The 23,576-nt window shown below is 44.0% G+C and overlaps 1 protein-coding gene across 1 annotated transcript in view; it reads right to left on the reverse strand.

Moving 5' to 3' along the window:
* LOC124035991 (drebrin-like) overlaps positions 1–14,838 on the reverse strand; it is a 59,596-nt gene extending 44,758 nt beyond the window's left edge. Inside the window, exon 1 of the mRNA XM_046350015.1 lies at positions 14,497–14,838. Within this exon, the coding sequence (XP_046205971.1) occupies positions 14,497–14,582 (86 nt within the window). The 5' untranslated portion in view covers positions 14,583–14,838. The remainder of the gene's footprint in view (positions 1–14,496) is intronic.
* Between the last annotated feature and the right edge of the window lie 8,738 nt (positions 14,839–23,576).

Below are 23,576 nucleotides of genomic sequence, written 5' to 3' on the forward strand. Positions count from 1 at the left end.
CAATTAAACATAGTTCTCAGATTAATGTTTAAATCAAGTCATGACAATTGCAACTGCTCACAAACTTCTCAGTTTAGCTTTGGAAGCGAACCCATCTTCACTTCTCTTTTGAAAACACTATCACAAAAAAAATTAAACGGTTGAAATGTTACTTTGGGCCGTTTGGGAAGTTATCGAATGTGTACCGTATCGCCATCCAAAACAGCAGTGGTTAGATCTTTGCAACTAGTCAAAACCAACTAATTGTGAAAATGCTCCCCCACCCACGCCCATCCACAGTCAACACAGTCTGCCAAGAGCAGTGGGAAGAACAAGGTGTGTTTGACAGTGTTCAAAGTCACCAGAGCCCACAGATGGTTAGATACAGCTCACACCCAAAGGTGATGAATAGGGGTCGCGCCCCCATTGAGCTCTAAATGAATTCCATGTGATAATGTGCAAACTAAGAGCTGTACACTTTTAGTTTGATGAAACATCTATTTAGTGAATACCATTGGTGGTTAATATGAGGGTTTCAACATGAAATATCCTTATATATATATATATTTGTTTTACAAAGATGTATTTATTTTACTATGTCAATATGTACAGTGCATTCAGAAAGTTCACACCACTTGATTTTTCCCCCACTTTTTGTTGTGTTATAGCCTGAATTTAAAATGTATTAAATTGAGATTTTGTGTCACTGACCTAGACACAATACCCCATAATGTCGAAGTGGAATTTACTTTTTAGAATGTTGTTTTTCAAATTAATAAAAAAAGTCAAAGCTGACATGTCTTGAGCACAATAAGTATTCAACTCCTTTGTTATGGCAAGCGTAAATAAGGACAAGAGTAACAAAGACAACTGTGTGATATAACATGATGTTTAAATGACTACCCCATCTCTGCACCAAACACAATTATCGGTAAGGTCCCTCAGTCGAGAAGTGAATTTCAAGCACAGATTCAACCACAAAGACCAGGGAGGTTTTCCAATGCCACGCAAAGGAAGGCACCTATTGGTAGATAGGTGAAAATTCAAAAAAAGCAGACACTGAATATCCCTTTGAGCATGGTGAAATAATCAATTACGCTTTGGATGATTTATCAATACACCCAGTCACTAAGATAGAGGCGTCCTTCCTAAGAGACGTCCTTCCTAACTCAGTTGCCGGAGGGGAAGGAAACCGCTCAGGGATTTCCCCATGAGGCCAATGGTGATTTTAAAACAGAGTTTAATGTCTGTGATAGGAAAAATGTAGGATGGATCAACAATAGAGCTGTCCCCAACTAAAAAAATCTTGCTTGACCGAGAGTCATCTGTTCTTTCAAACAATCCATTTTACCATATACAGTGCCTTCGGAAAGTATTCAGACCCTTTGACTTTTCCACATTTTATTATGTTACAGACATATTCTAAAATTGTTTAAATTGTATTTTCCCTGATCAATCTACACACATTACCCAATAATGAAAAATAATTTAAAAAATAGAACATTTTGCACATTTATAAAAAATATCTAAAACTGAAATATAACATTTACATAAGTATCCAGACCCTTTACTCAGTACTTTGTTGAAGTACTTTGTTTGGCAATGATTACAGTAACGATTCTTCTTGGGTATTACGCTTGGCACATCTGTATTTGGGGACTTTTTTTCATTATTTTCGGCAGTTCATCTCAAGCTCTGTCAGGTTGGGTTGGGGAGCATTGCTGCACAGCTATTTTCTGGTCTCTCCAGAGATGTACGATCGGCTTCAAGTCCGGGTTCTGGCTTGGCCACTCAAGGACGTTTAAGATGGCGCTGACATACATGGCAGCTCTGCTTCTAGCTCCTAAGCAACTTTGCAGTATTTCGTTTTTTGGGGTGTTATTTCTTAGATTATCAGCCCAGAAAGTTTTTTATGTGTTATTACATACAGCCGCAAATAACTATTGGATATCAGAGCGGCAGTAACTCCCCATCATTACAACCAGGAATACAACTTTCCCGAAATTGATCCTTTGTTCGTACACCAGAGGCTGCTCCAAGACGCCATCGGCAGAGAAGAGGTATTCGGAGTGGACTTCTAGTCTGGCTCAGGAGGCGTGCCATTCACTGCTTCTGAGAATATTACTCACTAATGTTCAATCTCTGGACAATAAAGTAGACAAGCTCAGGGCGAGGATCTCCTTGCAGAGAGACCTCAGGGACTGTAACATATTCTGTTTAATGGAATCATGGCTCTCTCCAGATATACTGGATAGACAGGAATAAAAGAACTCTCCGGGAAGAAGAAAGGCGGTGGTGTATGTTTCATGATTAACTACTCATGGTGTGATTGTGGTAATGTACAGAAACTCAAGTCCTTTTGTTCACCCGACCTAGAATGCCTCACAATCAAATGTCGACCGTATTACCTCCCAAGAGAATTATCTTTGGTTATAGTCACAGCCGTGCATATTCCCACTCAAGCCGATACCACGGCAGCCTTCAAGGAACTACACTGGACGTTGTGCAAACTGGAAACCACATATCCTGAGGCCGCATTTATTGTATCTGGGGATTTTAACAATGCAAATTTGAGGTAAACACAACACATTGACTGTAGTAATCGCGCTGCTAAAATACTTGACCACTGCTACTCCCACTTCCGGGATGCCTACAAGGCCCTCTCCCACCCTCCCTTCGGCAAATCAGATCACGACTCCATCCTGCTCCTCCCTTCCTATAGGCTGAAACTCAAGTAGGAAGCACCCGTGCTAAGGTCTATTCAACGCTGGTCTGACCAATCATAATCCATGCTTCAAGCTTCTTTTGATCACTCTGACTGGGATATATTCCGGGTAGCCTCTGAAAATACCATTACAAAGGGAAAACCAGCCAAGTCGGACACCGACGTCTTGCTCCTAGACAAGCTAAATACCTTCTTCGCCAACTTTGAAGATAACACAGTGCCACCGACGAGGGCCACTCCCAAGGACTGTGGGCTCTCGTTGTCCATGGCCGACGTGAGTAAGACTTCTAAGCCTGTTAACCCCGGCCCAGGTGGCATCCCTAGCCACGTCCTCAGAGCATGTGCAGAACAGTTGGCTGGAACTGTTTACGGACAGATTCAATCCATACCTATCCCAGTCTGCTGTCCCCACTTGCTTCAAGATATCCACCATTGTTCCTGTATGCAAGAAAGCAAAGGTAACTGAAGTAAATGACTATCGCCCCATAGCACTCACTTCTGTCATCAAAGTGCTTTGAGAGGCTAGTAAAGGATAATTTCACCATTACCTTACCTGACACCCTAGACCCACTTCAATTTGCATACCTCCCCAATATATCCACAGACGATGTAGTCGCCATCGCACTGCACACTGCCCTATTTCATCTGGTCAAGAGGAATACCTATGTAAGAATGCTGTTCATTGACTACAGCTCAACCTTCAACACCATAGTACCCTCCAAGCTCATCATTATGTTTGTGGCCCTGGGTCTGAACACCGCCCTGTGCAACTGGGTCCTGGACTTCCTGGCAGGCTGCCCCAGGTGGTGAAGGTAGGAAATAACACCTCCACTTCGAGGATCCTCAAAAAATGGGACCCACAATGGGGTGCATGCTCAGCTCCCTCCTGTACTCCTTGTTCACCCATGACTGCGTGGCCACGCATGCCTTCAACACGCCTCCACAACAGTAGTAGGCCTGATTACCAACAATGATGAGACAGCCTACAGGGAGGAGGTGAGGGCCATGGCGGGTTGGTGCCAGAAAAATAACCTCTCCCTCAACGTCAACAAAATGAAGGAGCTGATCATGGACTTCAGGAAACAGCAGAGGGAGCACCCCCTATCCACATTGACAGGAATCCACAGTAGAGAAGGTGAAAAGCTTCAAGTTCCTCAGAGTACACATCACTGACAATCTGAAATGGTCCACCTACACAGACAGTGTGGTGAAGAAGACGGAACAGCGCCTCTTCATCCTCAGGAGGCTGAAGAAATTTGGCTTGGCCCCGAAGACCATCAGAAACTTTTACAGATGCACAATTAATGGCAACCGCAGGGCTCTCCAGAGGGTAGTGCAGTCTGCCCAACGAATCACCAGGGGCACACTGCCTACCCTCCAGGACATCTACAGCACCCGATATCGCAGGAAGGTCAAAAAGATCATCAAGGAAATCAACCACCCGAGCCATGGCCTTTTCACCCCGCTACCATCCAGAAGGCGAGGTCAGTACAGGTGCATCAAAGGTGGGACCGAGAGACTGAAAAACAGCTTCTATTTCAAGGCCATCAGACTGTTAAGTAGCCATCCCTAGCTGGCTACCACCCGGTTACTCAACCCTGCACCTTAAAGGCTGCTGCCCTATATACATAGACACGGGATCACTGGTCACGTTCAATTTTACATTCTGCTTTACTCATTGAATATGTATATAATATTATATTCTACTGTATTTTAGTCAATGCTACTCCGACATTGCTCGTCCTAATATTTATATATTTCTTAATTCTATTCTTTTCCATTTAGATTTGCGTCTATTGTTGTGAATTGTTAGATAGTATTGCATTGTTTGAGCTAGGAACACAAGCATTTTGCTACACCCTCAATAACATCTGCTAAATATGTGTATGTGACCAATCAAATTTGATTGATTTGAGACTTGTCCCGAAGCCACTCCTGCGTTGTACTTTGCGCAGCGAGTGTTGATGTCTCTGATGATCTGGTGAAATTTGCTCTACCCTCAACTTTCGGACTAGTCTCCATCTTGTTGTGCTGTTTGTTGCTCCTTGGCTATCTGACAAACTTTTTGGTTCTTACTTTGAATACATTTACCTACGTCTTAGTTTTTTCCTCATGCTACTTTTTTCATTCAACTTTTTTACCCCGGACGCTTTATCTGGACATGGTTCTACAGGACCTCCACCAGCCGAAAAAGCTAAGTAGTAACATTAACACTATACCATCTAATTGCAGTCGCTGTACTCATAATATAAAGGAGAACTATCACCTTATGGTGAGGATAGCCGTGTTGCAAGCACAGCTTCAGACGCAATCGTTAGGCAAGGGTAATTTAAGCGTAGTAGGAAAGGATGAAAAAGCGTTTGACCCACCAGTAAGTCCAGATAGTAGTATAAATCCCTCCGCACAGTCTCCGCAGCCAGACAATTTTCTCAAGGCTTCTGGAAAGAAATGCTGTTGGCATGCTCAACCGGTCTCGCTCATTCAGCTGACAAACTTTCAACCAGTTCTTCCCATTAATGCAACGAGTCAGAGTCAGAGGCCGAGCCTTCTCAGGTCTCCCCTCCACCCAAAACGGGGTCTGAGCTGTCGAAGCCTCCCACCATTAGCTCTGACAAATTGAAAACCCTAATCATTGGCGACACCATTACTCACAATATTAGACTTAAAAAGAATCATCCAGCAATCATACACTGTTTACCAGGGTGCAGGGCTACCGACGTAATGGCTAATCTGAAGATGGTGCTGGCTGAGGCTAAAACTGGCGAGTGAAGAGAGTATAGGGATATTGTTATCCACGTCAGCACCAACGATGTTAGGATGAAACAGTTAGAGGTCACCAAGCGCAACATAGTTTCAGCGTGTAAATCAGCTAGAAAGATGTGTCGGCATCGAGTAATTGTCTCTGGCCCCTTCCCAGTTTGGGGGAGTGATTAGTTCTACAGCAGTCTCATAACTCAATCGCTGGTTGAAAACTGTTTTCTGCCCCTCCCAAAAGAGAGAATTTGTAGATCATTGGACCTCTTTCTGGGACTCCCCCACAAACAGGACCAAGCCTGGCCTACTGAGGGGTGACAGACGCCATCCTAGCTGGAAGGATGCTCTCATGTTATCTATGAACATAGACATGGCTCTAACTCCTCTAGCTCCACAATGAGACAGCAGGCTATCTGGCCTGCACCCTGTTAGCCAGCCTTCCAGCTTAGGGGAGTCTGTCAATAGCACAGTCAGTGTTGTCAGCTCAGCTATCCCCATTGAGACAGTGTCTGTGCCTTGATCTAGGTTGAGAAAAACAAAACATGACAGCGTTTGCCTTCGCAATCTCAATGGAATAAAGACCTCCTCCATTCCTGCCATTATTGAAGGAGATTGTGATATCACACATCTCAAAATAGGGTTACTTAATGTTAGATCCCTCACTTTCAAGGCAGTCATATTCAATGAACTAATCACTGATCATAATCTCGATGTGAATGGCTTAACTGAGACATGGCTCAAGCCTGATGAATTTACTGTGTTAAATGAGGCCTCACCTCCTGGTTACACTAGTGACCATATACCATGCACATCCCGCAAAGGCGGAGGTGTTGCTAACATTTATGACAGCAAATTTCAATTTACAATACTTTTTCTTCACTGCATTTTGGTCTTTTGAACTTCTAGTCATGAAATCTATGCCTACTCAATCACTTTTTTTTATAGCTACTGTTTACAGGCCTCCTGATCCGTATACAGCATTCCTCATGGAGTTCCCCGAGTTCCCTGAATTCCTATTGGACCTTGTAGTTATGGCAGATAATAATATTCACATTTTGGTGACTAATATTCACGTGGAAAAGTCCACAGACCACTCCAAAAGGCTTTCGGAGCCATCATTGACTCAGTGGGTTTTGTCCAACATGTCTCCAGACCTACTCAATGCCACAGTCATACCCTGGATCTAGTTTTGTCCCATGGAATGGATCTAAATGTTTTTCCTCATAATCCTGGACTATGGGACCAACATTTTATTAAATTTGAAATTGCAAAAAATAATCTGCTCAGACCCCAACCAAGGATCATCAAAAGCTGTGCTATAAATTCTCGGACAACCCAAAGATTCCTCGATGCCCCGACAGAGTCCCTCCACCTACCCAAGGCCGTCAGAGTACAACAATCGGTTAACCACTTAACTGATGATCTAAACGTAACCTTACGTAATACCCTATATGCAGTCGCACCCCTAAAAACAAAAAACAAATATGTCACAAGAAATTTGCTCCCTGGTATACAGAAAATACCCGATCCCTGAAGCAATCTTCCAGAAAATTGGAATGGAATTATCGCTCCATCAAACTAAAAGTCTTCTGACCAGCTTGAAAAGACAGTAACGTGCAATACCAAAGAGCCCTCACTGCTGCCCGATCATCCTATTTTTACAACCAAATGAAGGAGAATGAAGAACAATCCAAAGTGTATTTTTGACACTGTCGCAAAGCTAACTAAGAATGAGTATTCAACAAGAGAGGATAGCTTTCACTTCAGCAGTGATAAATTCATGAACTTGTTCGATGAAGAGATCATGATCCTTAGAAAGCAAATTATGGATTCTACTTTGAATCTGCAATTTCTCCAAAGCTGCCACAGAACTGCCAGGACATAGGATCAATGGAGGATCAATGGAGACATTCAAGTTGTTTAATCCTGTATCTCGTCACACATTCATGAAAGTAGTTATGGCCTCTAAACCGTCAAGCTGCATACGGGACCCTATTCCAACTAAACTACTGAAAGAGCAGGAAGTATCCTGTGCTTGGCCCTCCTATATTGAACATATAAATGGATCCCTATCCACCGGATGTGTACCAAACTCGCTAAGTGTCAGTAATAAAGCCTCTCTTGAAAAAGCCAAACCTTGACCCGGAATTTTTGTTTTTACAAATCAGCCTATATCGAATCTCTCATCTCCCCCCAAAAATATGTTATGCAGAAACTCACTGCCTTCCTGAACACAAATATATGTATATGAAATGCTTCAGTCTGGTTTTAGACCCCAGCATAGCACTGAGACAGCACTCACGAAGGTGGTAAATTACCTTTAAATGGCGTCAGACCAAGGCTCTCCATTAGTCCTAGTGCTCCTAGACTTAGTGCTACTTTTGACACCATCGAGCACCACGTTCTTTTGGAGAGATTAGAACTCCTAATTGGTCTACACCAGGGGTGGGCAATTCCAGTCCTCAAGGGCCTGATTAGTATCCCAGTTTTGCCCCAGCTAGCACACCTGACTCCAATAATCACATAATCATGATCTTCAGTTTAGAATGCAATTTGATTAATCAGCTGTGTTTGCTAGGGATGGAAAAAAAGTGTGACACCAATAAGGCCGCTCTCCCTCACTGGCACTCGAGGCCCTGCATTACGTACTCCTACCACCATCATTACGCACACCTGCTTCCCTCGTTACACACATCAGCGATTCATTGCACTCACCTGGACTCAAATCGCCATGTTATTACCTCCCCTATATCTGTCTGTTCCCCAGCTCTGTTCCCCGCTTCTGCATTAATGTTTGTATGTCTTGTATACCTGGTTATGATGCTCTTCCTCTCTTGTTCATGTCTGTGCTAAATTAAAATGTTCAACTCTCCGTACCTGCCCTCTCATCTCCAGTGTTGGTTCTTACAGCGTGCATATATGTGCCAAACAGGGGCTGTTAGATTACAATATCATTTCTGACCATCTGGAACAATATACACAACACTAAATAAATGCTAAGCGTACCAGAGAGTCTGTTACAATTATTTATTTTGAACTAAACATTGCAAAGCCTTTATTACAGCAAACACTAAAAACAAATTGCATTCATTCGTGAACGCAATTTCCGACATGGAACAGTTTATTGTTTACGCTAATTATTCAAGGGTAGCTTTATTTTATTTTCAAACGGAAATGCTTAATTGCATTTCAAATCATAAATGACTCATATGCTGTGTGATGACATGAATGAATGATACAGTAGCCTATATACATTTTGAAATATAGGTTTAAGTTACGGTATTAAAACTAAACAGTATGTACTCTTTGGCCTAGAGCACGATGGTGGTTCTACAAGGCTGCTATACTAAGCCTACTAATGATAACAATATTACTTATTATAAATGATGATCATCATAATAATAATAAGTAATAATAACAAGGAGATCAAGAAAAAGGAGGGTTATTATTATACGTTTTATTTTTCTGACAATTTGGAGGAGAGTAAACAACACTAAATAACTTATAAGTAATACCAGAGAGGCTATTCTAATATATTTTTAAAAAGTGTAAAGCCTTTATTACAGTATTGCAAAGATTAAAAACAGACGAATTTGTGAAATTGTTTATCCCACATGTGGTTGCGTGGGGCTTGGTGCTCACAGAATCAGTAGGCTATTGATCATGCACTCAAACAGAAGCAGGATCTGTCTTATTTCTCTAGATATACAGTATATGGATGATTTACAGTATCAAGCCAGGCACATTTAACAATTAGGCTATTGATTATAGACCTATTGCCATTTCCGCTCTCCTCACTTTTCTTAGAAAAGTATGGCAAGTGCTGTTTTCTTGTCTCCTAACTCGGCTGCTGCCTCCGCCGCATTCTTCTCAACATCAATATGCTGGTTAACTTTGCTATTATGCACATAGCGTCATGGTCTAAGAAAAGACGGCAATTCAGTGCACTGATATTTCAGAACCACGGTCAGCAACCGCGATCCAATGCGAGAGAAAGCAAGATTAATAAAAAAAGAACATTATTTTTACGAGTGTTGCACTAATGTTTTTACGTAATATAACCATATACGATTTTAGTAGCACGTCTTAGTGATGGACTGTGCCATCCCCACGGCCTCCACAATGGATTGGTCCACTCAGACAGGCGCGAATCAGAGAAGTGTCTTGTACACCATGAAATTCTATATATTTTTTGCTACTGCTCGACTAAAGAAATCTCGACCGACCAACAGCCTATCAACTAAATGGCATCAGCCCTTAACAGCATTGTAAATACTAACCTAAATGACAGGGTGAAAAAAAGGAAGCCTGTACAGAATAAAATATTCCAAAACATGTATCCTGTTTGTAATAGGGCACTAAAGTAATACTACAAAAAAAAATAGAAAATAAAATGTACTTTTTGTCCTAAATACAAAGTGTTAAGTTTGGGGCAAATCCAACAAAACACATCACAGAGTACCACTTTTTAAAAAATATTTACAAGCATGGTGGTGGCTGCATCGTGTTATGGATATGCTTGTCGTTGGCAAGGACTGAGAAGTTTTTTGGATAAAAATTACAGTAATAGAGCTAAGCACAGGCAAAATCTTAAAGGAAGAACTGGTACAGTCTGCTTTCCAACAGACACTGGGAGACAAACCTCACCTTTCAGCAGGACAATAACCTAAAACACAAGGACAACTATACACTGGAGTTGCTTATAAAGACGACATTGAATGTTCCTGAGTGGCCTAGTTACAGTTTTGAAAATCTATGGTAAAACTTGAAAATGGCTATCAATCAATGATCAACAACCAACAAGAGCTTGAAGAAAATGTTCAAAGAATAAATGGGCAAATATTGTACAATCCAGGTATGCAAAGCTCTTAGAGACTTACCCAAAAACACTCAGCTGTAATCGCTGCCAAATGTGATTCGAACATGTATCGACTCAGGTGGTTGAATACTTATCTAAGCAAGATATATTAGCATTTAATTTTTCAAATATTTTTTTAAATCGGAAAATTCTTCATCCACTTTGACATTGTTGTGGATCATTGACAGAAAAGGACAATTAAATACATTTTATTCCCACTTTGTAACAAACAGTCAAGGATTGTGAATACTTTCTGAAGGCACTTTGTCGTCAATGTTCTGAATATTTTTTTTTAAGTTATTCAAGTATAAATTACCCAAAGTTACGATAGATTGGCATAGATTTTCTGTTAATTACCTAAATTATTGAAGATGCTGGTGACTTTGGTAAATTACTGGTAGCTTTGCAACCCCGGTTATACTGGATTGGTACAACAATACACTGTCTATTTGGTATTCCAACAACACTGCTGCCCATATATGCAGTCTGCCTGACAAGAGTACACCCAAAAACGTCGGCAGAGAAATTACATTTAGATCGTGAAATTCTGGCATAAACATTCCTCAAGTCTACACAGTGCCCAGTCCTTTTGGATGGAAAGTAAATTAAAGTGTGTCTGCCTTTGATCAGCATTAGGAGCATGGCTACTGACTGAGGTATTTTATGGAGTCATGAAAAGTGAGAAAGGGGAATTTTTCAGCCCTTAGTGTGCTGTTGCTAAAATAAGCTGTAGCTGTACTTTTATGAGGGTTACAATCAGAATGAAGAAGTATGTGAGTTAATAGTGTGCGTGAGGCAGCTTACAACGATTTCCATTTGCAGCCTTGTGCATTACCATATATGTCTCTTTGGACTTACAATAAGTGTCTGGTTTACAAAGTTACAGTAGTAGGGTGTATGTTCATGTCATTTTGACTACTGCTTCAGACACTGACACACACAAATAACACACACCAGTTTGGAGGCTGTGTGCGAAACAGTCTAGAGTCCACAGTCATTAAAGGGAACAAGGAGAGACCTCCGGAGCTGTGTTGTTTAATAGGCAGCCCCTCTATTCTTAGGTGCCTTCCCATACAGAGGCTGGTTCCCCATTCACAACACAAGGTCATTAGATAATACACAGTGGGACCTCAAGACCAACACGGTGGGGGTGGGAGGGCCACGCTACAAAACAACCTTTTCCCCAACTCAAACTCCCCCTTCTCGGTCTCTCTACACACAACACACACACAAGAATGATTATGTCATTATTACGCCCCCTTCTCAATTCAGTCCATTGTTATTCAGCCTTTCAGTGTGGGTTTCCGCTCTCTCGGTGTCTGTTATTAGAGACAGGGCATCAATATACGCTTCTACACCTGCATTGCTTGCTGTTTGGGGTTTTAGGCTGGGTTTCTGTACAGCACTTTGAGATATCAGCTGATGTAAGAAGGCCTTTAGAAATAAATTAGATTTGATTTGATAATGTGACCTACTGTCACAAGAAAAGGGCAACCAGTGAAGAAAAAACACACATTGTACAACCCACATTTATTTTCTCTTTTGTACTTTAACTATTTGCACATCGCTACAACATATGACATTTGAAATGTCTTTATTCTTTTGGAACTTCTGTGAGTGGAATATTTACTGTTCATTTTTATTGTTCATTTCACTTTTGTTTATGATCTACTTCACTTGCATTGGCAATGTCAACATATGTTTCCAATGCCAATAAAGCCCCTTGAATTGACTTGAGAGAGATATCTACTGAGTGTTTGGCCTCACTGGTCTCTCTCAGCTCCCAACATGCTCTATTTTGGTGATGACAAGAACTAATGCCGAGGGAGCACTAAGGCCTATTGATTTACACTGATGCTCAGCTCAGGAATGAGTGAGTGACAGAGAGACAGACCAGGTTGGAGAAACAGAAACAGAGAGGAGTGTGAAAACCAGCCAGACAAAGATTTGTAGTAATTGAGCAAACAATTAGGCTTGCGCCCTGCTTACAATCCACTAAAGCTGAAGCCTGTATTTTGTTTTATTGTACCTTTAGTTAACTAGGCAAGTCAGTTTAAGAACAAATTCTTATTTTCAATGGTGGCCTAGGAACAGTGGGTTAACTGCCTTGTTCAGGGGCGGAACGACAGATTTTTACCTTGTCAGCTCGGGGATTCGATCTTGCAACCTTTCGGTTACATGTCCAACACTCGAACCACTAGGCTACCTGCCACCCCAATTTTAATCCCACGTTGTAACATAAAAAGTCAAGGGTTGTGAATACATGTGTCATCAGTAGGGTATGTGGACACAGCATAGTGATGGTAACAGCCCAGTTCCTGTGGGGATAGCTTGGCAGCCAATGACGGTATGTCTGCCCTTCCTAGCCAAACGCTGTTTGGCTAAGTCACCATGACGACGGAGCTGCCAAGCCTCATTTCAAAAACTCTAGTCTGTGCTCAACTCTGTGGATGAAATCATCATGGAGTTGAGGTACTTGGCAATGACACAATGTACTCCTGCACGCGTACATTTCTCTGTCAACCTTCTCTTTGTCGGAGGGAGACTTTCTTAGTTCACTGTTTGAGAAAGCATACTTACTCTGGTTGAGTGTGTCAAGAGGTTTCTGAGTCAATAGAGCAGTTATTATGCATTCATGAATCAGCAACGTATTTTCTATGACGTTCAACATCATACGACCTATAACAGTTTGTTGAAAAACACAGCCACACAACCTCGGATGGGTGATAGATGGGTGGTAAACCACAAAGCAGAGCCCACAGATCATTATGACATCACCATGGCAACATATCTCTATTATCTATAATTGTGTGGGATCACAGTCAACTGAACAGAGAGATCACCCACATTCAGAAGTTCATCAAAGGAACATGGCACTAATTGGGCATAATTGAAGGTGTCCTAAATATGTGTCTATGAGCTATCCGCCACAGGGTTCAAACATGTGGGGATGCAGATTATTTTTTGTCTGCAGACGCTTATATCGGTCGCTAATACAAGACTAGTAAAGGCCCAGTGCAATACTTTTATGGGGTTTTTTCGATTTTTCAGGGGGTGCTGCACCACCCTCAGCCCTCGAACTTCTCGGAGCTTTGGGTTCAAAGGGAAAAATGGGTCCATTAAAGTGGATTTGCAAATATTTGCCCGCTAATAGAATTCAGGAGGGGAAATAAATAGGCTATTTATTTTCCATTACAATGCATGGTATTCTATGCGTCAATGCTGTTCGTGTGTGTCTCTATGTCTGTGGGTGCGTGTACTGTTTAGTACCTCTCTGTGCTGAATTACAGTCCATCTCAAAGATCGCCATGTAGGCAGACACCCGAGCTGTGCGCTGAGCACAAAGAATAAAGTCAAAGAGCCCTGGGGAGAATAGCCGAGTCACTCCACGCGAGGCCGGAAAAAGCGCAGGCCAGGTGCTAAAAGCAAGACGTGCACGCCACACAGGTAGCCAACAGTTTGGCACGCGCACTAACCTCCGTTGGTTGTATGGTAAGGACACTCTGCAGACTACCTGCACTAACGCCTAAATAATACCTACAGTGATTTGCGCAAAAAGGTACGCAGCATCACCTGGATGTGTGCAACAAAAGTTCAACATTCACCTTCTGTTAATATTTCTGGCAAGCTGTCAACACATACAATGTGATGCATAGCCTACGTTCGATAAATCCAAAGTATGCGCCACACAGAACTGCCTCTGCACTGCAATGTTGCACGGAAAGCGTTCCGTTCCATTGGAAATGCATGTTCTTCTGGTGTACCAGGGTGCACAAAACACTATCGGTGTGATCGAGGCGTAACTGTGCCACCTGAGTTGCCCTGACTATCACTGATACTATCACTATCACTTCCTCTATCTATGCCTAGCCTATATCTAGACCTAGAGCACCGTTTTATGTTATCCTTTGACGACCTCCATAATATTTCCACTCCTGGAACCAATTCAATCAAGTTTGAATTACACAACACCCTTTCTTCTTGTAAACGAGAAAACAAGATCCAAATGCTGGGACCGTTTACGTAGCTCTGAATGAAACCGGATATTTATGTAACGAACTATCAAATAAGTATTTAGAAACTTCCTTATGGGAGTTTAAAATGCGACTAAAGGTATACTCAACATGAGCTTGCAACTATATTCAGGCACTTAAGAGCAAATAAGGATGTTTAGGCCTACCAGTTGGTTGATGAGCGGGGGTTGAGAATGTCCTCTTTGGCCGTGAGCAGTGACAGGCTATAGGTATCGAGGTTAATCGCTCGCATCGTGATGGTGAAGTTTTCTACAATCCACTTCCGAAGATTTCTTCACTTCGCAAGTCGCACTAGAAACGTACTAGAAACTGAACACGGCCACACTGACGCGCTTTCACGGCCGGGAGAACGATTAGTAAGTAGGCTTATCTCATGCAAAGTAATGCAAGTTTCAAGTGGAGAAGAAGGTGACAGTCCGCCAGCAAGCTATGCAGGCTGCAAACACACACACTGGGTGGTTGAGGCTGTTGCAGACTTTCTGCAGTGAGATGGAAATACGTTTTCACTCAAAGCCCCACCTCCTCCTGACGAATGGGGGGGAAGCTGAGTTACATTCTAGCTGGTCCTGGTCCAAACTTCAACTTCACACACCATTCTCTTCACCTCCATTCCTCACTTTAATAATAAGGTGGAATTGTGGAAAATATATATTTTTTATAATTAAAGCTAGAATCCTTAAGTGAAAGAATAGCAAAGCTGACACCACACCTCTGTTTTGGTATAAAAGCAAAGGGATTGGCTTGGAGAAATGTAATCACTCTCAAATTAATAGACAGAGCTATGGATGCAAGGACTGACCATCCATGTTTTGAAGCTATACAGGGTTTGTTTATGTTCACATTGTTTACGAACATTGGAGTAAAACAAGATTATATTTCTGGTGGGGTACAAGAGTTGGACTAAGTTCATGAGGCATTTCTAGGTTCTATTCTTCAAGAATCAATCGGTATATACTGTATCATTAATTGATAGGTCCAAAATTGGAAGTAACTAAGGGTTCTAGCATTAACTTGCCTTAAAGAGACATTCTGAACTTTGCTGACTAGGGGTAAGTCATTTTTTTACCTCACGTTTTGTGTCAATGTGTAGTTCATACTTGCATTATATATGAGCAGAATTACTGTCTTACCTCAACTCGCCACGAAATATTTAGCTTGAAAGTGACTGTTTTCTGGAAGTTTTGCATGAACTTGGCCTTCTGGGCCAGCACCTAGCAATTTGAGTTCCAGCCAATGAGCCTCAGCCCCTGGCCATTTGAGTGACAAGATGCACATGCACATTGGACGACTTGCACAGTGAAAGAAGAAGGCTGGGCCAGGCCTGACCAGCATTATCCATTGAGGTTGCATAGCGGGCCCAATGGCTGAGTGACACAGCAGACAAAGCGAGAGAGAGCAATGATGTACTGCACATATCTGCACATATATGATGTAGTAGGACATTTTCGGGGACCAGTTTTGGTTCTTGAGCTTTACTTTCAGAACTACTGGCTAGAATGTATGAAAATCTTCCATAAAGTATCTTCAAGTGATGTGCATACAACCACAATTAACTATTTTGAGAGCCATTCATGTACATCATCTCTCACTTTCTGTGAGCTAACATTATCCAGAAAACAACGGCTACACAAGACAGCTGATGATGTCCCCATCAGCTATCCCCATTGAGACCGTGTTTGTGCCTCGACCTAGGTTGGGCAAAACAAAACATGGCGGTGTTCGCCATAGCAATCTCACGAGAATGAGCGTCTGCTAAATGACTTAAATGTAAATGTAAATGTAAAGACCTCCTCCATTCCTGTCATTATTGAAAGAGATTTTGATACCTCACATCTCAAAATAGGGCTACTTAATGTTAGATCCCCCACTTCCAAGGCAGTCATAGTCAATGAACTAATCACTGATCATAAATTGATGTGATTGGCCTGACTGAAACATGGCTTAAGCCTGATGAATTTAATGTGTTAAATGAGGCCTCACCTCCTGGATACACTAGTGACCATATCCCACGTGCATCCCGCAAAGGCGGAGGTGTTGCTAACATTTACGATAGCAAGTGTCAATTTACAACAAAAAAACAGACATTTTCGTCTTTTGAGCTTCTAGCCATGAAATCTATGCAGCCTACTCAATCACTTTTTATAGCTACTGTTTACAGGCTTCCTGGGCCATATACAGCGTTCCTCACTGAGTTCCCTGAATTCCTATCGGACCTTGTAGTCATAGCAGATAATATTCACATTTTTGGTGACTTTAATATTCACATGGAAAAGTCCACAGACCCACTCCTAAAGGCTTTCGGAGCCATCATCGACTCAGTGGGTTTTGTCCAACATATGTCTCTGGACCTACTCACTGTCACAGCCATACTCTGGACCTAGTTTTGTCCTATGGAATAAATATTGTGGATCTTAATGTTTTCCTCATAATCGGACCACCATTTTATTACGTTTGCAATCGCAACTAATAATCAGCTCAGACCCCAACCAAGGAGCATCAAAAGTCGTGCTATATATTCTCAGACAACCCAAAGATTTCTTGATGCCTTTCCAGACTCATTCTGCCTACCCAAGGACGTGAGAGGACAAAAATCAGTTAACCACCTAACCAAGGAAGTCAATTTAACCTTGCGCAATACCCTAGATGCAGTCACGCCCCTAAAAACTAAAAACATTTGTCATAGAAAGTAGCTCCCTAGTATACAGAAAATACCCGAGCTCTAAAGCGAGCTTCCAGAAAATTGGAACGGAAATGGCGCCACACCAAACTGGAAGTCTTCCGACTAACTTGGAAAGACAGTTCCTTGCAGTATCGAAGATCATCCAAAGCTCAGTTGTCCTGAGTCTGCACAACTCTGCCAGGACATAGGATCAAGAGAGACACTCAAGTGTTTTAGTACTATATCTCTTGACACAATGATGAAAATAATCATGGCCTCTAAACGTTCAAGCTGCATACTGGACCCTATTCCAACTAAACTACTGAAAGAGCTGCTTCCTCTGCTTGGCCCTCCTATGTTGAACATAATAAATGGCTCTCTATCCACCGGATGTGTACCAAACTCATTAAAAGTGGCAGTAATAAAAGCCTCTCTTGAAAAAGCCAAACCTTGACCCATAAAATCTAAAAAACTATCGGCCTATATCGAATCTTCCATTCCTCTCTAAAATTTTAGAAAAGGCTGTTGCACAGCAACTCACTGCCTTCCTGAAGACAAATAATGTATACGAAATGCTTCAGTCTGGTTTTAGACCCCATTATAGCACTGAGACTGCACTTGTGAAGGTGGTAAATTACCTTTTAATGGCGTCAGACCGAGGCTCTGCATCTGTCCTCGTGCTCCTAGACCTTAGTGCTGCTTTTGATACCATCAATCACCACATTCTTTTGAGAGACTGGAAACCCAAATTGGTCTACACGGACAAGTTCTGGCCTGGTTTAGATCTTATCTGTCGGAAAGATATCAGTTTGTCTCTGTGAATAGTTTATCCTCTGACAAATCAACTGTACATTTCGGTGTTCCTCAGAGTTCCGTTTTAGGACCACTATTGTTTTCACTATATATTTTACCTCTTGGGGATGTCATCCGAAAACATAATGTTAACTTTCACTGCTATGCGGATGACACACAGCTGTACATTTCAATGAAACATGGTGAAGCCCCAAAATTTCCCTCGCTAGAAGCCTGTGTTTCAAACATAAGGATAAAACAGAGATGCTTGTTCTAGGTCCCAAGAAACAAAGAGATCTTCTGTTGAATCTGACAATTAATCTTGATGGTTTAAGTCTTTACTGAAGACTCATCTCTTCAGTAGGTCATATGATTGAGTGTAGTCTGGCCCAGGAGTGTGAAGGTGAACGGAAAGGCTCTGGAGCAACGAACCGCCCTTGCTGTCTCTGCCTGGCCGGTTCCCCTCTCTCCACTGGGATTCTCTGCCTCTAACCCTATTACAGGGACTGAGTCACTGGCTTACTAGTGCTCTTCCATGCCGTCCTTAGGAGGGGTGCGTCACTTGATTGGGTTGAGTCACTGACGTGGTCTTCCTGTCTGGGTTGGCGCCCCCCCCTGGGTTGTGCCGTGGCAGAGATCTTTGTGGGCTATACTCGGCCTTGTCTCAGGATAGTAAGTTGGTGGTTGAAGATATCCCTCTAGTGGTGTGGGGGCTGTGCTTTGGCAAAGTGGGTGGGGTTATATCCTGCCTGTTTGGCCCTGTCTGGGGGTATCATCGAATGGGGCCACAGTGTCTCCTGACCCCTCCTGTCTCAGCCTCCAGTATTTATGCTGCAGTAGTTTGTGTCGGGGGCTAGGGTCAGTCTGCTATATCTGGAGTACTTCTCCTGTCTTATCCGGTGTCCTGTGTGAATTTAAGTAAGCTCTCTCTAATTCTCTCTTTCTCTCTTTATTTATTTCACTCTCTCTTGGAGGACCTGAGCCCTAGGGCCATACCTCAGGACTACCTGGCATGATGACTCCTTGCTGTCCCCAGTCCACCTGGCCGTGCTGCTGCTCCAGTTTCAACTGTTCTGCCTGCGGTTATGGACCTGTTCACCGGACGTGCTACCTGTCACAGACCTGCTGTTTTCAACTCTCTAGAGACAGCAGGAGCGGTAAAGATACTCTGAATGATCGGCTATGAAAAGCCAACTGACATTTACTCCTGAGGTGTTGACTTGTTGCACCCTTGACAACTACTGTGATTATTATTATTTGACCATGCTGGTCATTTATGAACATTGGAACATCTTGGCCATGTTCTGTTATAATCTCCACCCGGCACAGACAGAAGAGGACTGGCCACCCCTCATAGCCTGGTTCCTCTCTAGGTTTCTTCCTAGGTTTTGGCCTTTCTAGGGAGTTTTTCCTAGCCACCGTGCTTCTACACCTGCATTGCTTGCTGTTTGGGGTTTTAGGCTGGGTTTCTGTACAGCACTTTGAGATATCAGCTGATGTAAGAAGGGCTATATAAATACATTTGATTTGATGATGTGTATCTGTCTGGCATGGTTTATGTCAGGTTCATGAAAAGCCGCAGGAAAACACACCACTTTATGTAGGCATTCGGAGGGATGGGGAAAACGTCTGTGTGAGGAGTGCCAGTGAAGGAGAGGTTGTGATGCTGCTTAGGTTCAGAGGAGGCATGGGGGTGGGGGTGTGGGGGCAGGTATGGAGCTGTCACTCTCTCTTTGTCCCCCCAGCCATTTGAGTAGGCCCCAAGCAGCCCTTGGCAGCTGCCAGAGAAGCCATTTACAGTGAGGGCCATCTCCATCAAGACCCTTGAAGAAGCAGAGGGAACAATTTCTTGGGAACCTTGTCTGAGGTAGCCAGCATGTAAAACATTTATTTTTAAAGTACAGGGGCTCTTTTCTGTGTTTGAGAACAGCTGGGGGTCTGGACAATACATGCCCAGTGCCATACACACGCACACACACACACACACACACACACACACACACACACACACACACACACACACACACACACACACACACACACACACACACACACACACACACACACACACACACACACACACACACACACACACACACACACACACACACACACTTTCAGAATCAGTTCTCTGTTATTTGAGTGTAGGGGAGGGGGTATGCATAGACCTTACGTTTAGGAAAGTTTCTCAGTATTTTCTTCATTGTAAATTTGTGATAATTCAGTGCAGATGTGTCATTTGATAGATGGTATTTTTGTTTTTGGTGTGCCAATCCAGAGTTTCCCCTTAGATCTTCAGAGATTCAGTGGACAGACAGAGAGTGACTAAGCTCCAGTGAATATCTGCTCATCAGACTCTGGCATATCAAACCATAACCACCTTAAAATAAAAAATACGGAACCATGCTTTCTCCATCTTCCTCTTTTTTTTGTACAATCACCAGGCTATTGGGGACCCTAAGCGCAATTTGGTTGGAGGGCCCCCGACCTCGCGGCAAAACATTTTAATGGCCCCCCTCTTGACGGTGAAGAGAAGAATTTAAGTTTTAATGTTAATTTCCTGCAATTCTATAAATTTGCCATGGGGAGTAGATAAACTGTTGCAGTTTTGAAGGCCCAGTGCCGGCAAAAACGTGATTTTTCTTTGTGTTTTATATTTCTTATATTTCCACACTGAGGCTGAAATAATACTGTGAAATTACTAACATGAGACCACCTGAAATCTCTACCAGTTTTGGTGGGATGGAGTTTTGGCTTTCCATGGTGATATCCCCTTGCAATAAATTAGTTATCTGACCAATAAGAAAGAGAGTTCCAAACCTCTCTGCCAATAAGAGCATATATTTTTTACAATTTTAATTGAAAACAATCACAGTCAGGAATTGTTACCAAAAATGTATTTGATATTGAAATAAATACAGCTACATTGGACAATTGAAGAATGTTTTCTGCAATTCTACACACTATGCCATGGGATGGAGAGAAAACGTTGAACAAATGTCAGGCATTTCTACTCATTTTGCCATGGGGCAGAGATTATTTATTTTCTCCAGTTTTACAGATAATTTCCTGCAATTCTACCCATTTTGACATGGGGTGGAGAGATATTTTTGCAGTCTTAAAGTTAATTTAAACTCTAGACATTTATGTCTGTCACGATCATCGTAAGAACATTCGGACCAAAGCGCAGCGTGATATGGGTTCCCCCCCACCCCCCAAGTTGCGGACTCTGACCGCAAAACCTGACACTATAGGTGGGTCCGTATGGGCATCTAGCGTCTGTGGCGGCTCCGGTGCGGGGCGAAGTACCCACTCAGCTCGCGGAATCCGCCAGCATCGGGGGTGGCTCTGGTGCGGAATGGAGAACCCGCTCAGCTCGCGGATCCACCAGCTTTGGTGACGGCTCTGGTGCGTGGTGAAGAACCCGCTCATCCCGCAGATCCAGCCATGGACCTGGGCTGAACACTGTGCCTGGCCTGGACCTCTGTGTCAAGGAAGGCTCCTGCCATGGAGCGGGACTGGACACCAGCCCTGGCCTGGACATCGGTGCAGAGGAAGGCTCCTGCCATGGAGCGGGACAGGACACAATATCTGGTCTGAGCAACGGCGCAGAAGAAGACTCCGGCCATGGAGCAGGACTGGATGCCGTGTTTGGACTGGACACCGGCGCAGAGGAAGGCTCCTGCCCTGGAGCAGGACTGGACGCCTTGCCTGGAAGCTCTGAACCGTGGACCATCGCTGGAGGTTCCGGACTGTAGACGGCCACTGGAGGTTCCGGACTGTGTACCGTCGCAGGAGGTTCCCGGACTGTGTAACATCGCAGGAGGTTCCGGACTATGTACCGTCGCAGGAGGTTCCGGACTGTGGACCGTTGTAGGAGGTTCCGGACTGTGAACCGTCACCGGAATCTCTGGACCTAGTGCGTGGAGCCGGTATAGGTGGCACTGAACTGGTGACACACACTTCAGGACAAGTGAGTGGAGCTGGCACAGGACATACCGAACTGGAGAGGCACACTGGAGGCCTGATGCGTGGAGCCGGCACAGGTGGTACCGGACTGCGAAGGCGCACGGGAGTCCTAGTGCGTGGAGCTGGCACAGGACGTACTGGGCTGTGGAGGCGTACTGGAGACCTGGTGCGTATAACCGGCATCAATTGTACCGGAACGATGACACACTTCGCAAGGCAAGTACGAGGAGCTGGCACAGGACATACTGGACTGTGAAGGCGCACTGGAGACATGGTGCATATAGCCGGCATCAATTGTACCGGAACGATGACACACTTCGCACGGCGAGTGCGAGGAGCTGGCACAGGACGTGCTGGGCTGTGGAGGCGCACTGGAGACCTGGTGCGTAGAGCCGGCACAAATGGTACCGGAACGATGACACACTTCACGCGGCGAGTTTGGAGAGCTGGCACAGGACGTACTGGGCTGTGGAGGCGTACTGGAGACCTGATGCGTGGAGCCGGCACATATTTCACCAGACTCATAGCATGCTCCTCAGGAGGAGTACGGAGAGCTGACTCAGAGCTGACTCAGGTGGCATTAAACTGATAACACTCTCCTTAGGGAAAATGTCGTGCATCTTCCACCAACTCAAGAACTCTTTCCGTTCTCTCTCCTCCAATATATCCATCCACTCACTGATGGTCTCTGACTCTCTCCGTTCACTCTCCTCCAGTTTCTCCCTCTTCTCCCAGACTGGTTCACTCCTCGGCTCTGCCGACCACCCCTTGTGCCCCCCCTCCAAAATCTTGTCGGGCCGTTTTTTGGGCTTTCTTTGTGGCCGCAAACCCCGGCATGGTCCCTGTCCTCCCTTCTCTCCTTGCGTCTGCCGCCAAGGAAGGCGATCCTGTCCTGCCAGGATGTCCTCCCATGTCCAGGATCCCTTCCCTTCCAGGATCTCCTCCCAAGTCCAGGATACCTTCTCCTCCTGGGCACGCTGCTTGGTCGTGGTGTGGTGGGATCTTCTGTCATGATCGTCGTAAGAACATTCGGACCAAAGCACAGCGTGGGGCCTCCCGGGTGGCGTAGTGGTTAAGGGTGCTGTACTGCAGCGCCAGCTGTGCCATCAGAGTCCCTGGGTTCGCGCCCAGGCTCTGTCGTAACCGGCCGCGACCGGGAGGTCCGTGGGGCGACGCACAATTTGCCTAGCGTCGTCCGGGTTAGGGAGGGCTTGGTCAGTAGGGATGTCCTTGACTCATCGCGCACCAGCGACTCCTGTGGCGGGCCAGGCGCAGTGTGCGCTAACCAGGGTTGCTAGGTGCACGGTGTACCCTCCGACAAATTGGTGCGGCTGGCTTCCGGGTTGGATGCACGCTGTGTTAAGAAGCAGTACAGCTGGTTGGGTTGTGTATCGGAGGACGCATGACTTTCAACCTTCGTCTCTCCCGAGCCCGTACGGGAGTTGAAGCGATGAGACAAGATAGTAGCTACTACAACAATTGGATACCACGAAATTGGGGAGAAAAAGGGGTAAAATTCAAAAAAATAAAAAATAAAAGCACAGTGTGATATGGGTTCCTCATGTTAAATGAATGAAATGTACAAAAACAATAAAGAACAAACTAAACTTGAAGTCAATGAATAGCTCACAGGCAAATACACATAAACAAGATCCCACAAAACACAGTGGGGAAATGGCTGCCTAAATATGATCCCCCATCAGAGACAACGATAAACAGCTCCCTCTGATTGGGAAACATACCAGGCCAACATAGAAATAAACACACTAGATTACCCACCCTAGTCACACCCCGACCTAACCAAAA

This window comes from Oncorhynchus gorbuscha, linkage group LG05 (genome assembly GCF_021184085.1).
Source record: "Oncorhynchus gorbuscha isolate QuinsamMale2020 ecotype Even-year linkage group LG05, OgorEven_v1.0, whole genome shotgun sequence".
NCBI lineage: Eukaryota > Metazoa > Chordata > Actinopteri > Salmoniformes > Salmonidae > Oncorhynchus > Oncorhynchus gorbuscha.